This window comes from Octopus bimaculoides, chromosome 6, assembly GCF_046866305.1.
Source record: "Octopus bimaculoides isolate indiv1 chromosome 6, ASM4686630v1, whole genome shotgun sequence".
Classification (NCBI taxonomy): Eukaryota; Metazoa; Mollusca; class Cephalopoda; order Octopoda; family Octopodidae; genus Octopus; species Octopus bimaculoides.
Window position 1 is genome coordinate 59982525 of NC_142933.1, and position 12926 is coordinate 59995450.

A 12926-nucleotide genomic window follows, 5' to 3' on the forward strand; every position below is an offset into this window, starting at 1 on the left:
TTAGGGGTTAAAAAAGGGGTGTAAAAAAGAAAAGTGAATTAAAAAGAGAGCTATAAAGAAACAAACTTTAACATTATTATTATTCTACCACAAAAAGGTAAGCTTCTGTTGAATTTTTTCCCTTTCACTTTTCAGCATTCTTACCATAAATTCGTGTTTGTTCTTCATTTATTCCTCATTCATTAATAGTCCCTGTCTTCTTCCAGAGGTATTTACTACTACTACTACTACTACTACTACTACTACTGCTGCTGCTGCTGCTGCTGTTACTTCTTCTTCTTTACTGGGAAAAAATGCTGTGCAGCATTTGTTTTAGCTGTTTACATTCTGGGTTCAAATCCTGTCAAGATCAACTTTACTTTTCATCTCTCTAGTATCAATAAAAATATAGTATCAGTCAAGTGTGGGGGTTCTTTGTTGGCCTTGAGCCTTAATTACATACCATCATTCTTCTTGTTATATTGTTTGTTAATTTATTTTCTTTATCATTGCAAACACACACATGCACATACATTAAACTGCCTTTGTAAACAAACACCCAACTTGAAATTGTAAAACTATATAATCAAGCGATGTACCCTTCATTATAGTGAGCATTTTATTGTCTTCAATGAAATATTAAAATTATTTGTTATTATCATGACAGTTGATAAATATATGATAGGTCAATTGCATGTCAATACCCACATACATTGGAACACATATAAACACAGTTGTATTCTTGTATTCTTTGAGTCGTTGGACCATGACTATGCTGGGTTACCACCTTCATGTGCTTTTAGTCTATTATATCAATCTCAGGAGCCATTTCAGTCTGGCATTTATTTTATGGATTTTTGTTGCTTGAATAGTTAAGTTTTTACCTTTTGGCAAGTTTACAAAACATATGTACATGGCGGTGCCCCAGCATGGCCACAGGTCGTGAGCTGAAACTAGATAAACTTTTTTTTAAATAAAATAAAAAATATATGTATGTATATCTACATGTATATGTGTGTATATATGTTTACACATACAACAAGCTTCTGCACAGCTTCTGTCTAACCAATTTCACTAACAAGGTATTGGTCAACCCAAACTACAAATTGGACTTAGAATAGAAGACACTTGCCCATATACATATGAGTGAGTGGATAAATGAAGGAAAATGGCACTCAACACATTTAGTAGGAGTTAAATGTATTATTTAAAACAGTTTGATTCAGCTTCATATGACTTAAAGTTTTGCAGGCCTCCAGCAGAAACCTGTCTCTTTCAGGCATAGATTACTGAATGGAGAAATACAGGAAGTCTAAGATGACTACATGAAAGTAGGCTGCTGTTGGTCAAGGCAGATCTTATAGTGTTGTCAGATGAGGATCAGTTGCTTGGCAACTGCAGTTCCTTTAAAAAGGGAAATTTCTTTGACCGTATAATTGGACAGGAAGCTGGTAGTGCCTAAATGTTTGGATGCAGCAGAATTAAGACTGGTTAGTTTGTGTGTGTGTGTGTGTGCACGCATATATACACATTTATATGCATGGATGTGTGTTGTTGGTTGTATAGGTGTGTGTGTGTATGTATGTATGTATGCATGTGTGTGTGTGAGAGAGTGTGTGCATATGTATGTCTGTATATATGTTTTTGTTATTTATGCATGCTAATGTGGTATTTAAGTAAGCGGGTATGATATATTGATATATCCTAGTGTAGTTGCATGTACATATGCATGTGGGGGGTGTGTGTTGGGAGATGCACGCATATATATATGTTTATATATTCATACATACATATGCATATTTCTACTCAGCTTTAAGTTAAATGACCTGTTAGTGTTTCCATAACAGTGCTTAAAAGCCATAGTTCAACGAACTAAACAACCTATCAATATTTCAATGAAATTCAAACATAGTGAAAGTACTGCTTCTGCTAATTGTCTTTGCCGTGTGCATGTCAAGGATGTGGGGGCATAGAGAGAGATGGGGATTCACTGCTAACTTATAAGTGTGTGTGTGTGTGTGTGTGTGCGCGCACGTGTGTGTGTGTGTATTATTTTGGTCAAGTTACTCTCTTGCTACTCAAAGTTTCATCTTTGGGTTTAAAGGGTGTTCAGTCAAGTTGTATATACATATAAAAAAAAAATATTTAATCCATTATCATTAGTCCAACAAAATATATTTTGTTTTGCTTACATAGAAGATATATGTAGGCATTTTGAAGCATGACATGTGACAAAACATCAGGTTCACTAACAAGTCCCACACTACACTCCTATATGTTTCAAGCAGTTATGTAATCCTGAAAGTAATTTGCTAAAATATATGTATGCTTTATAAAGCATGAAATATATACATTTTCTGTATTTTACTGATGCTATTTATTTATTTATTTATGTATGTATGTATGTATGTATGTACGTACATATGTACATACATACAGACACACACACATAATAATATATGTTATTACATGTGTATACATATATTACTGTTGTTTATGATGATATAATCTATGGTATAACACATTCTGTTAGAAGTATCTTCATTTACACAAGACGTGGGACCTTCTTTGTGATAACTTTGGCTATTAGAAATAGCAGCCAAATTTCTTTCAACTCACACCCATAGGGTTTAAAAGATATTAGATAATATAATCCAAAAGGACAAGATGATTATAACAAGAATGATTTTGAACTTCTTCTAATTCCGGTTTGACCTAGGGTTAAACAACAAAAACAACTTTCACTTTGTCAGCATTATTGAGTCTTCCATTTTTTACTTCTTTATTTATAACTTCAGGTTTTCATGTATGTTACATGAAGAAATAAGGAAAAAAAATTAAACAAAGTCAAACTAGTCAAATACATCAACCCCAGTGTTTCACTGGTACTTAATTTATTGGCCTTGAAAGGATGAAAGGAATTTGAACTCAACATAGCAATGGGCAAAATACCGCTAAGCATTTCATCCAGTGTGCTAATGATTCTGCCAGCTCACTAATAATAATCCTTTCTACTATCAGCACAAGGCCTGAAATTCTGGGAAATTCTGTACTTAGTGGTATTAATTTTATTGATCCTGAAAAGATGAAAGATATAGTCAAACTCGACAGAATTTGAACTCAGAAAGTAAAGACGGACAAAATGCCACTAAGCATTCTGCCTGGCATGCTAATGATTTTGCCAGCTCACTGCCTTATTAATAATAATAATAATAATAATAATAATAATAATAATAATAATAATAATACTGCAGATTAAAAGTAAATAATAATAATAATGATGATGATAAGTTATGACAGTCTTGATGATGATGGTTATATGAATAATCAATATGATGATATCAATAATCAATGATGATGAAAGGGTCTTTGAATTCCATCTTATTATTTGTACTATTATTTATTATAGTTGCTGTTGTTCTGTTCATCGGTATCATTGCATGTGTTATTGTTGTTATTGCCAGCAAACAAGCAATCAAAAAATGAAAAGCAAAAGAAAAGGGAAAGTCTGTGTTATTTCCCCTTAATTATATACTCTCATGTTTTTAGTTCCCCATTATAAACAGTCAACATTACATTCAGTAAGAAATCAATTTTCAATAAGTACAAAATATCTGTACAGATTATTGATGAAAATCTGTCTGTGCCTCTGTGCCCCCATTCTTCTCTCTCTCTCTCTCTCTCTCTCTCTCTCTCTCTCTCTCTCTCTCTCTCTCTCTCTCATAGTTGTGTTGTTTAACCCCAGGTTAACTCTGACTGAGCAGCTAGACACATGTTCAAACACATTACATCTTTTCAGGGATATGTTATAAACTAAGATGTTCACTTCCTTCCTTAGAGCTTTGTGTGTGATATAAGGGAGATTTGGTTGCTATTTGTAGCTAGTCAAGCAATTATACAGAAGCTTTTCAGAACTGACTTCTGTATGATCAAAGATGTTCCAGCTATTACCATTCCATTTACTTGTACATCAGCTGCTACATTACACAATGTGTCCTTCCATTTTCAAGACATTTGGGTGTGATTTAAGGGATATTTAGTAATTATTTCTAGCAGATCTGGCAACCACATAGAGGCTCTTCTCATTGGTTTGTAGATAGTCAAGTTGTTGTTATTTTTGAATTGTTGTTTAGCTTCAGGTTAACTGTCTATGTGCATGATCAAAGGTATTCCATCCATGACGTTCCATCTGTTTGTATATTAGAATCTACACTAACCAACATATCCTTCTACTTCTGCTTTCAAAACAGCAGAGTGTGAATTAAGTAAGATTTGGCTGTCATTTTTGGCAACTCAAATGGTCATATGGTTGCTTCCCCCTCACCATTGGCTTATTAGATAGACAAATTAAAAGAATCAAGTTAAAAGAATACAGATGACAGGATAGCAGTTTCTACCCTACAACTGACACAGAGATATATATTCATATCTAAACAACTGAACTTTCAATGTGAAGAGTGTGGTGTAAGTATACAGTTTACAGTGATAGTTCTCTGTTGTAATCAGCAGCAGATAGAGAATTGGCAAGTATTTTATGGACTGATTGAAATTACTCAAAGGATTTTCACCACCTTGCCCTCAACTTTCACACAAAAGAATAATGGTATTTTTCTTTTTTTTTTTTTAATATTTTAGTCAGGAGGAAAGTGGTGGGCTGGCAGAAGCATTGCCAAGTCAGGCAAAATGCTTAGCAATATTCCACCATACTGAGTTCAAATTCCACTGAGGTTGACTTTGTCTATCATCCTTTCTGGGTCAATAAAATAAGTACCAGTATAGCACTGGGGTCCATATAATCGACTTAACCCATCCCCTGAAGTTACTGGCCTTGTGCCAAAATTTGAAACCAATATTTTAGAAGGCAGTAAACTGGAAGAACTGTTAGCATGTCAGCAAAAGGCTTAGTGGTATTTCATCCGTCTTTATGTTCTTAGTTCAAATTCTGCTGAGACTGACTTTGCCTTTCATCCTTTTGGGGTCGATAAGATGAGTATCAGTTGAGTATTGGAGTTGATGTAATCAACTTATCCCCGTTCCCCAAATTGCTGGCCTTGTGGCAAAATTTGAAACCTATATTTTAGTCAGGAGTGAAGGACAGTGTCTGTGACTCTTATTGAGCCTCCAAGTCTAGTGGGAGAGAGAAAGATATCCTTAAAACAGAGAGCTGGCCTGGATGCTTGCAACTAAATGGATTCTGTTAAAGGCATTGACGGTTCCAGATGGTGAACTTAAATCAAGCAGTAGATTAAGTCTGCCACCTAAATACACTGTGATGGAATTTGAACTCTGGATTGGTACGTTCGTTCAACACTAAAAGGATGAAAGGCAAAGTTAGCTTCAGTGGGATTTGACCTCAGATTTGACCTGTGAGATATTTTATCCAATATTCTGATGATTCTGCCAATTTGCCATCTGTGAAGCTTTAATATTAGGTTGTTCTGAAAATAACGTCCGATTTCAAAAAAATTATTTTATTCTGAAAAAACTTACAATAGAGATGTTTTGATTAGTCAAAGTATGACCCATGAACATATATGCATCTCTGCCATCGATCAACAAGATTATTTATGCCTCATTGATAAAAACTTATTAGCTTTGATGCTAAGAAATCTTTGAAAGCTGATTCCACCTTTGGTTTGGACCTGAAAATTTTATCACTTAAAAACGTATTTAAATGCTTTAAAAAATGGTAGTCAGTGGGTGAAAGATCAGGAGAATATGGAGGATGTAGTAAAGTCTCATATCCCAAGTCTGTGAGTTTCTGCAGCATCATTCTTGCAACATGTGGCTTTGCATTATCATGGAGCAGAATTGGGCCATTCTGATTCATCAATGCAGGTCTCATTTTTTGCAAGTGAGCATGAATTTCAGTGAGTTTATTGCATTAAACCTCTGCTGAAATGCTCTGATTGGCTTCCAGAAAGCTGTAAAGGACAACACCAATTGCAAACCACCAGACAGTCACCATAATCTTTTCCTGATGCAACTTTGGCTTTGGGAAATGTTTGGGGGACTCATCATTATGAAGCCATTGACCCGATCATTTACAGTTATCATAAAGGATCCACTTTTCGTCACAAGTGACTATTTGGTCAAGAAAAGGATCATTGGTGTTTTGCAGAGAGAGCATCAAGCACACTTCAAAATGCCGAACATTTTGATTTTCATTGAGCTCATGCAGTACCCCTTTATCAAGCTTTTTCACCTTACCAGTCTTCTACAGATTGTGTAAGACTTTTGCAATACCAACACCAAGTGCCTGAGGCATTTCGCTGACACTTTGACGTGGGTTTTGTTCAACAATTGGAAGATCATGCTTCATCACTTCATCCCATGTCTTCCTGGATCTACCTCTACCACAGATTCCCTTCACAGTTAGAGTTCAGCACTTCTTTACACAGCTGTCCTTACCCATACACATCACATGACCATACCAGCACAGTTGTCTCTCTTGCACACCACATCTGATGCATCTTATGCCCAACTTTTCTCTCAAAGTGCTTACACTCTGCTGTACATGCACTATGACATTGCACATCCAGTGAAGCATACATCATTTCTTTCAAGCCTATGCATGTCCTTGACTGTCACAGACCATGTTTCATTGCCCTGTAGCATGGCTGTTTGCACACAGGCGTCATAAAATCTGCCTTTCACTCTGTGGGAGAGGCCCTTTGTTGCCAGCAGAGGTAGGAGCTCTATGAACTTTGCCCAGCCTATTCTTATTCTCACAGCTACATACTCAGAGCATCCATCTCTGCTACAAATTTGGTCACCCAGAAAATGGAAGCTATCTACTACCTCTAGCTTACCTACCTGGTAGTTGATGGAGTCTATTTTCTTGTACATTTTCGGTGTTTATTGTACTTGTGCATTTTCCACACACAAAAGTTATTTTCCCTGTTAACCTTCCTCTGATATTGCTGCACCTCTTATGTGTCCATAGCTTACATCAGGTGCATCTTATAGAGTTTCTACCTATGCCTTTTCAACAGATTGAGCAGAGCCATCAACCAGAAGGGATTTGTGATTTGTCTGCCTTCCTACTTACTAAGACTTTGGTTTTTGCTAAGTTAACTCTAAGGCCCTTCGATTCTAGACCGTGCTGCCACACCTAAAACTTCTTTCTTTTTCTTTTTTTTTTTTCTTTTGCTGGAGGTGAGAGGTTGTGATTTGAGAGAGATTTGATTACTATTTCTTGCAGATTGAACAACAACATGAGTGTACTTTTGTCAGTTTATTCAGCCTATAGAGATCAACTGGAAGTGAAAGATTGGCCTAAACAATCTGTGATTCAGAAAATAATTAACTTAGTTGCTAACTTGCTTGTTTAAGGTGTTATTACATCTTAACCAAATTCAAAAGAACAGGGACTGTGGCAGTAGTTTGTGTGTGTGTGTGTGTGTGTGTGTGTGTGTGTGTGTGAGAGAGAGAGAGAGGACACAGACAGAGAGGAGAGAGAGAGAGAGGAGAGAGAGAGAACATTGACAGCCTTTCGTAGGTAATAGCAAAGAGAGGGGGAAGGTGGAGGAGATAGTAAACAGTGAGTGCTCAGTCTCAGACATGTAAACATGACTTTATGTCACATATTAATCTAATTTTGAGACTTTCAATTGATAACACTAGCAGAAAGATTGCCTTCCGAGTGCTTTTCTGCTAGTCGCTACGTGATATTTTATGCATTTGATTTCCAATTTGTGTAATTTTTCTGGTATGTCTAATTTTCCTTGGTATTCTTTATTCATATAATAGTACTCACCTGTTCAGTTAAGATTTCTTTCATTATTTTATCATAGTCTTAGTTTCTCTCTTTTAAACAAATGCAAAGGTCATGCATCTTCTATATGGTCATTTACGATGCTAGAAATAGCAGGTATCATGTGGATATTCTAAGATCTGTAACATACAAACAACCATACCAACGAATTCACCTCTGATGATTATGTTAGTATATTTTTAAAAATTCATTTTATTAAAAACTATTTGTTTAATGAATTCCAGAAAAGCAGTTTTCTGCTAGTCACCAAATGATATTTAGATAGTTGATTTCTAGTTTGTACAATTTTCCTGATATGTTATATCTAGACATTCCTTTGTCTCCTTTATTTGTCTCATAGCACTCAGTTGCTTAATAAATAAATTTAGAATAATAGCAAATACTGAAAGAGAGTGTTAGAATTTATGAAGAAATCAGGTATTATGGTGACTTAACTTAGCTATGTAAAAGTAGTTTATTTATTGTATACATACATATTAGAAAATTTTGTAACTTTGCATGACAGTGAACTGGAATGCACACTAAGTATGTACTAGAAAAAAAAATCTTACTGTAGGTTTGAACACATGTGATTTTGTAACTTATTTCTTCAGCATTGCTTTTCTGTTGATATAAGTGTGTGTGTGTGGTTTGTGTGTGTATGTGTGTGTGCATGTGTGTGTGTACATGTTAGTATTAAAAACCTATATAAAGAGATAGTTTCTGTTGCTCAGGTGACCAAATTAGCAGTGTTAGAGGATTTCTGAAAGTATTGTTGCTAGAATAAGATTAGGATGAAGGAAGTTCAGAAAGCTATTATCGCTGTTGGGAACAAAAGGACTCTCTCTGAGTGAAAGACAGGTTGTATGATGCTTATGTATGAATGGCTATACTCCATGGTAGTGAGACATGGGCTCTGAATGTAGAAGACATGCATAAACTTGAGAAGAATGAAGCTAGTATGCTCCAGTAGATATGCAACATCAGGGTGCATTAGGGTAGGTTGATTTTCCACACTTTTGTTGTTAATGACTTTGGTCTAATTAGATAGTGAGGGCTTAATATGATAATGTCCCCTTCTCTACTGGAACCTGAAATATTAAAGTATATTGAACAGTAGATTTAAAATAAGAGATAAAATCATGAAAAAATTAATAATTAATTTTTTATACCAATGGGGAAAGGTAGATTACAGGAGGAAAATATGTATATTTTCTAATTGCATACATGAGATTTTCTTCTATTTTAAAGGCAACTAATCAAGCTCAGTAAGATTAGTTAAAAGTTTAAAAAATAGCTTTACCTTCTTACTGGGAGGACATGTGCAAATTATGTGCTGAGCTTCAGAATTTTCTTTCTTGCATTTCACAGCATTATCATCACAAGGACAAACTAGTAGCTTACAGGTACGAACAGAAATGTCAAAAATTTTATCCAGCTTTTCCTCCATATTCTGCTCCTTGACTATGGAAAGAGATTTGTGGTTTATCTCTTTTGATTTCTTGAAACACACTTTCTCCACCAATTTCATTACATAGTATTCTGCCTGCCAGTTACATCATAGTCTTTCAAGTCCAGTTGTCTGTTTTGGAGGAAATAACTGTGCTGAATAACTTGGCAGAGGGTAGGAGACTCTGTTTTACCTACCACCAATTTTTTTGGTACTATTACTTTGAGTTAATACTGCAGACTTCCTTTTTCTACCCATTTTTATGAAATATCTGAAAATAATTCAATTTAGCAAGCATTTGATAAGCAAATATCATTAGAGAGTACAAAATAATACATCAATAAACATTTATAAAGCATTTAAGCAAGTGCCAGGCATTGTTTTGTTGAAAACAACAAATTTTAATTTGTTATTTTGATTAAATTAGGTCCAATGGTTGGCTTTTTATGTATAAAATTATACAATTTTACAACTTAGAAATAACTGAGAATCCTAAAAACATACAATCATTTTCATAACTAAGAGTTAATGCAAAGTTTTTTCTATATCAATACCTTTCTATCTAGACTAGTCCAAGATTATAGTTCCAAAATTGACCTACCTTAGTGTGCATGTATGACAAAGTACAAATGTGCTGAGAGAAGAGTTGGGCATAAGAAAAATCAGATGCAGCCTGCAAGAGAGAAGACTACATTGGTTAGGACATGTGATGCATATGAATGAAGACAGCTGTGTAAAGAAGTGCTGATTGCTTAAAGTGGATGGCACTTGTAGAAGAGAGATACCCAGGAAGACATGGGATGAAGTAGTGAGGACCAGTCTCAAGATGATGGACATCATGAGAGAGATGATAATGGACTGGGATGTCTGGTGATAGGGGGTTCTTGAGAAGACCCACTCACCTCATTGAAACTGGGTTCTGGAAGCACTGTGTGTCCCACCTACATGTAACATTAAATTTTTCACACACCCTATCCCAATAAACCAAACTAAATCTTTTCTTCTCTTCTTCATATTTCCTCTTTTTCATGCACTATACAGGGTGTCCTGAAATTAAGGCAACTGAAGATGCTATGTCACAGTATTAAAAAAAAATGCTATCTCACAGTGAATTATAATTAGTTTTCTGTAGTCTTCGATTTTGAAGACCATATTTTGATAAAAATATATTAAACTGAAATTAATAAAATTTTCTTGACAGAGTAGACTTTAATAATTGTTTTCTTTTGGAAAATGTTACATACTCTAGACTAATTAATAAGCAGCTTTTTTTATTAAAGTATCTTTTATCTTTTACTTGTTTCAGTCATTAAATTGTGGCCATGCTGGGGCACTGCCTTGAGAAATTTCAGTTAAACTAGTCAACCCTTGTACTTATTTTCGTTTTTAATCCTGGTACTTATTCTATTGGGCTCTTTTGCTAAACTGCTAAGTTACAGGGATGTAAACACACCAACACCGATTGTCAAGCAGTGGTGGGGGACAAAGACACACACACACACACACACACACACACACACACACACATACGATGGCCTTCTTTCAGTTTCTGTCTGCAGAATCCACTCAAGGCTTTGATCAGCCTGAGGCTATAATAGATAACATTTGCCTAAGGTGCCACGCAGTTGGACCAAACCCAGAACCATGTGGTTAGGAAGCAAACTTCTTACCACATAGCCACACCTGTGTTTGATATACAGATATAATTTTTTTCTTTTTTTTTTTTTACCTATGTGCATTCCTTTATAAAAGAAGGAAAGTTAAGAGCTGATTAAACTAACATCATTTTTACGTTTGCTTTCCATGAAGACATGAATTGAATGATATTTCTTAAGACTGGGTTCTGTGTCTGGGTGAGCTTTTTGATGCTAACTCTTACACATTTTTCAAGTAAAGTATTTTATTCCACCAATCTTAACACATTGAACTGCTTGTTTTTTATGTGGAATATAAACAAACTTCATCACTGTAAAGCAATGTCAAAACAAAAACTTGGGAAACAAGCACATACAGATTCACATGTCTAGACACATGCACACATGCATACACACAATGTTTCCAGCAACCAAATTTTGCACACAAGGCATTGTTATTCAGTGGGATCTAATCTGAAACAGAATGGTTTTATAAAGCAACTCTTAGCCACACAACCATGTCATGCACCTGTATTAGTTCTTACTTTCAATGGAGTTGGGATGCTTTGATGACAGCAATGTGGAGCATCAGATATGATAAAATATCCAGTCTAGTGTTTTATCATTTCGCCCCCACTCACCCACACGCACACACACACACACTACTCAGTGAATATAAAGAAATTAAAGAAATAAATGGTATTGCTAATTTCATGGAGATTTTTAAGAAAGACTTTTCAACTTAATTATTCCTTCTTGAAATTAAATTTTTGTAAAAATCATAATGATATAAAATCAATCATAATTTAGTATATCAGATTATAAATTTTCATTTATTCTGTGCATTTATTGCTTATAAATCACAATTTAAAATTTCCATAAACTACCACCAGCATAACAGATTGTGGTGAGATTTTAAATTGAACTCTTATTTCTCATCTAACAAGATTTTCTTAATGCATTACTAACATGTTGAAATTTCTAAAACTAGTTGTCTTTTGGATGACTTACTTTTATATGTTCAGTGTCAGTTCAGTCAGACTCACTTTACATGAAATATTTCACTTTCTTTCAATTAACTTTTTGTTTATTACAGTTTTGTTCTGTATTTATTTTAATCAAAAGGAATATTATTTCCTGGCAATTTTTTCTTTCTTTTCTTTTTCCTTCTTATGTTCCTTCAAATTTCAGCTGTTTATCACACTTTTTATTCTTTTCTTTTCAGGCCTATAATTGGGCTTTGGAATCCATGAAGTTTATCGTAAACATGAAGACAGAAAATTGCTCAAGTGTGGAGAAGTTAGACAACATGATTAGAAGCATGGAACTGTTTATGCATGACCATCCTCCAATCAGTGATGAGTTGTTTAAAGAGACTCTGCAACAGGCAAAAGAGTTACAGAATGAAAAACTCATCAGTCAATGTCAGAAGACAATAGCCCGTTGTGAAGAAGCCCAGTGTAAATTAAAGTCCCGGAAGCTGGCTTTGAAAAGGGCCAAGTCTCAACGTCAAACAAAATCTTTAGCTAATTCTGATAGTCCTTGCAACTGTATTGTAAAATCTTCAGTGACAGATCTGGATGAAAATTATTTATTACTTCCTCCAAGTCAATCAGAAAAGAAAACTGCTTCTTGGCATGCAATATGTGCCAGTCTACCAACAAGCCCCAAAATCCAACCTCGTCGTGCATCACTGCCTACAAAAGGTGAAATTGTTACCCAGATTTCTCCAATCAGCAACATGTCGTCACAAGATATGGAAGAGTACCAAGAACAATTATTTAATGATGGTTATATTACAGAGGATTTATCTCACCATGTTGTGACGTCTTTACCCAAAAGCTTAACTCTTCGTCCAGACCCAAATGACTGTGATACATCTGGCAACAAAGACAAATTGTTTTCTCGCTTGTACTCTTCCAAAAAGTCTATAACCCGAACAGTTACCGTTCCTGTAACATTATCCCACTCAGTGCCAAGTTACAAGTTAACCTCCTCACAAACGCTCCCTCAAGTCGACACTCCAGGCACTTTGGATAGTGTTCCAAGGTAAGATATTGAATGATTACTTTTGTCACTCTGTATTAATTTACAGCAACAACTTTCG

The 12926-nt window shown here is 35.1% G+C and overlaps 1 protein-coding gene and 1 long non-coding RNA gene across 6 annotated transcripts in view; one reads left to right on the plus strand and one right to left on the minus strand.

The window, feature by feature from the left end:
* LOC106870865 (puratrophin-1) overlaps positions 1-12926 on the plus strand; it is a 582111-nt gene that overhangs the window by 500184 nt on the left and 69001 nt on the right. For all 5 annotated transcript variants that reach the window (XM_089353963.1, XM_089353964.1, XM_089353965.1 and 2 more), the window contains one exon: positions 12045-12868. In XM_089353963.1, coding sequence (XP_089210089.1) covers positions 12045-12868 — 824 coding nt within the window. The remainder of the gene's footprint in view (positions 1-12044; positions 12869-12926) is intronic.
* Positions 9320-12926, minus strand: part of LOC128248138 (uncharacterized) — a 52897-nt gene continuing 49290 nt past the window's right edge. The window contains exons 2-3 of the long non-coding RNA XR_016242284.1: positions 9787-9858; positions 9320-9456 (exon numbers count right to left, since the gene is read on the minus strand). This is a non-coding gene — a long non-coding RNA (uncharacterized LOC128248138). The remainder of the gene's footprint in view (positions 9457-9786; positions 9859-12926) is intronic.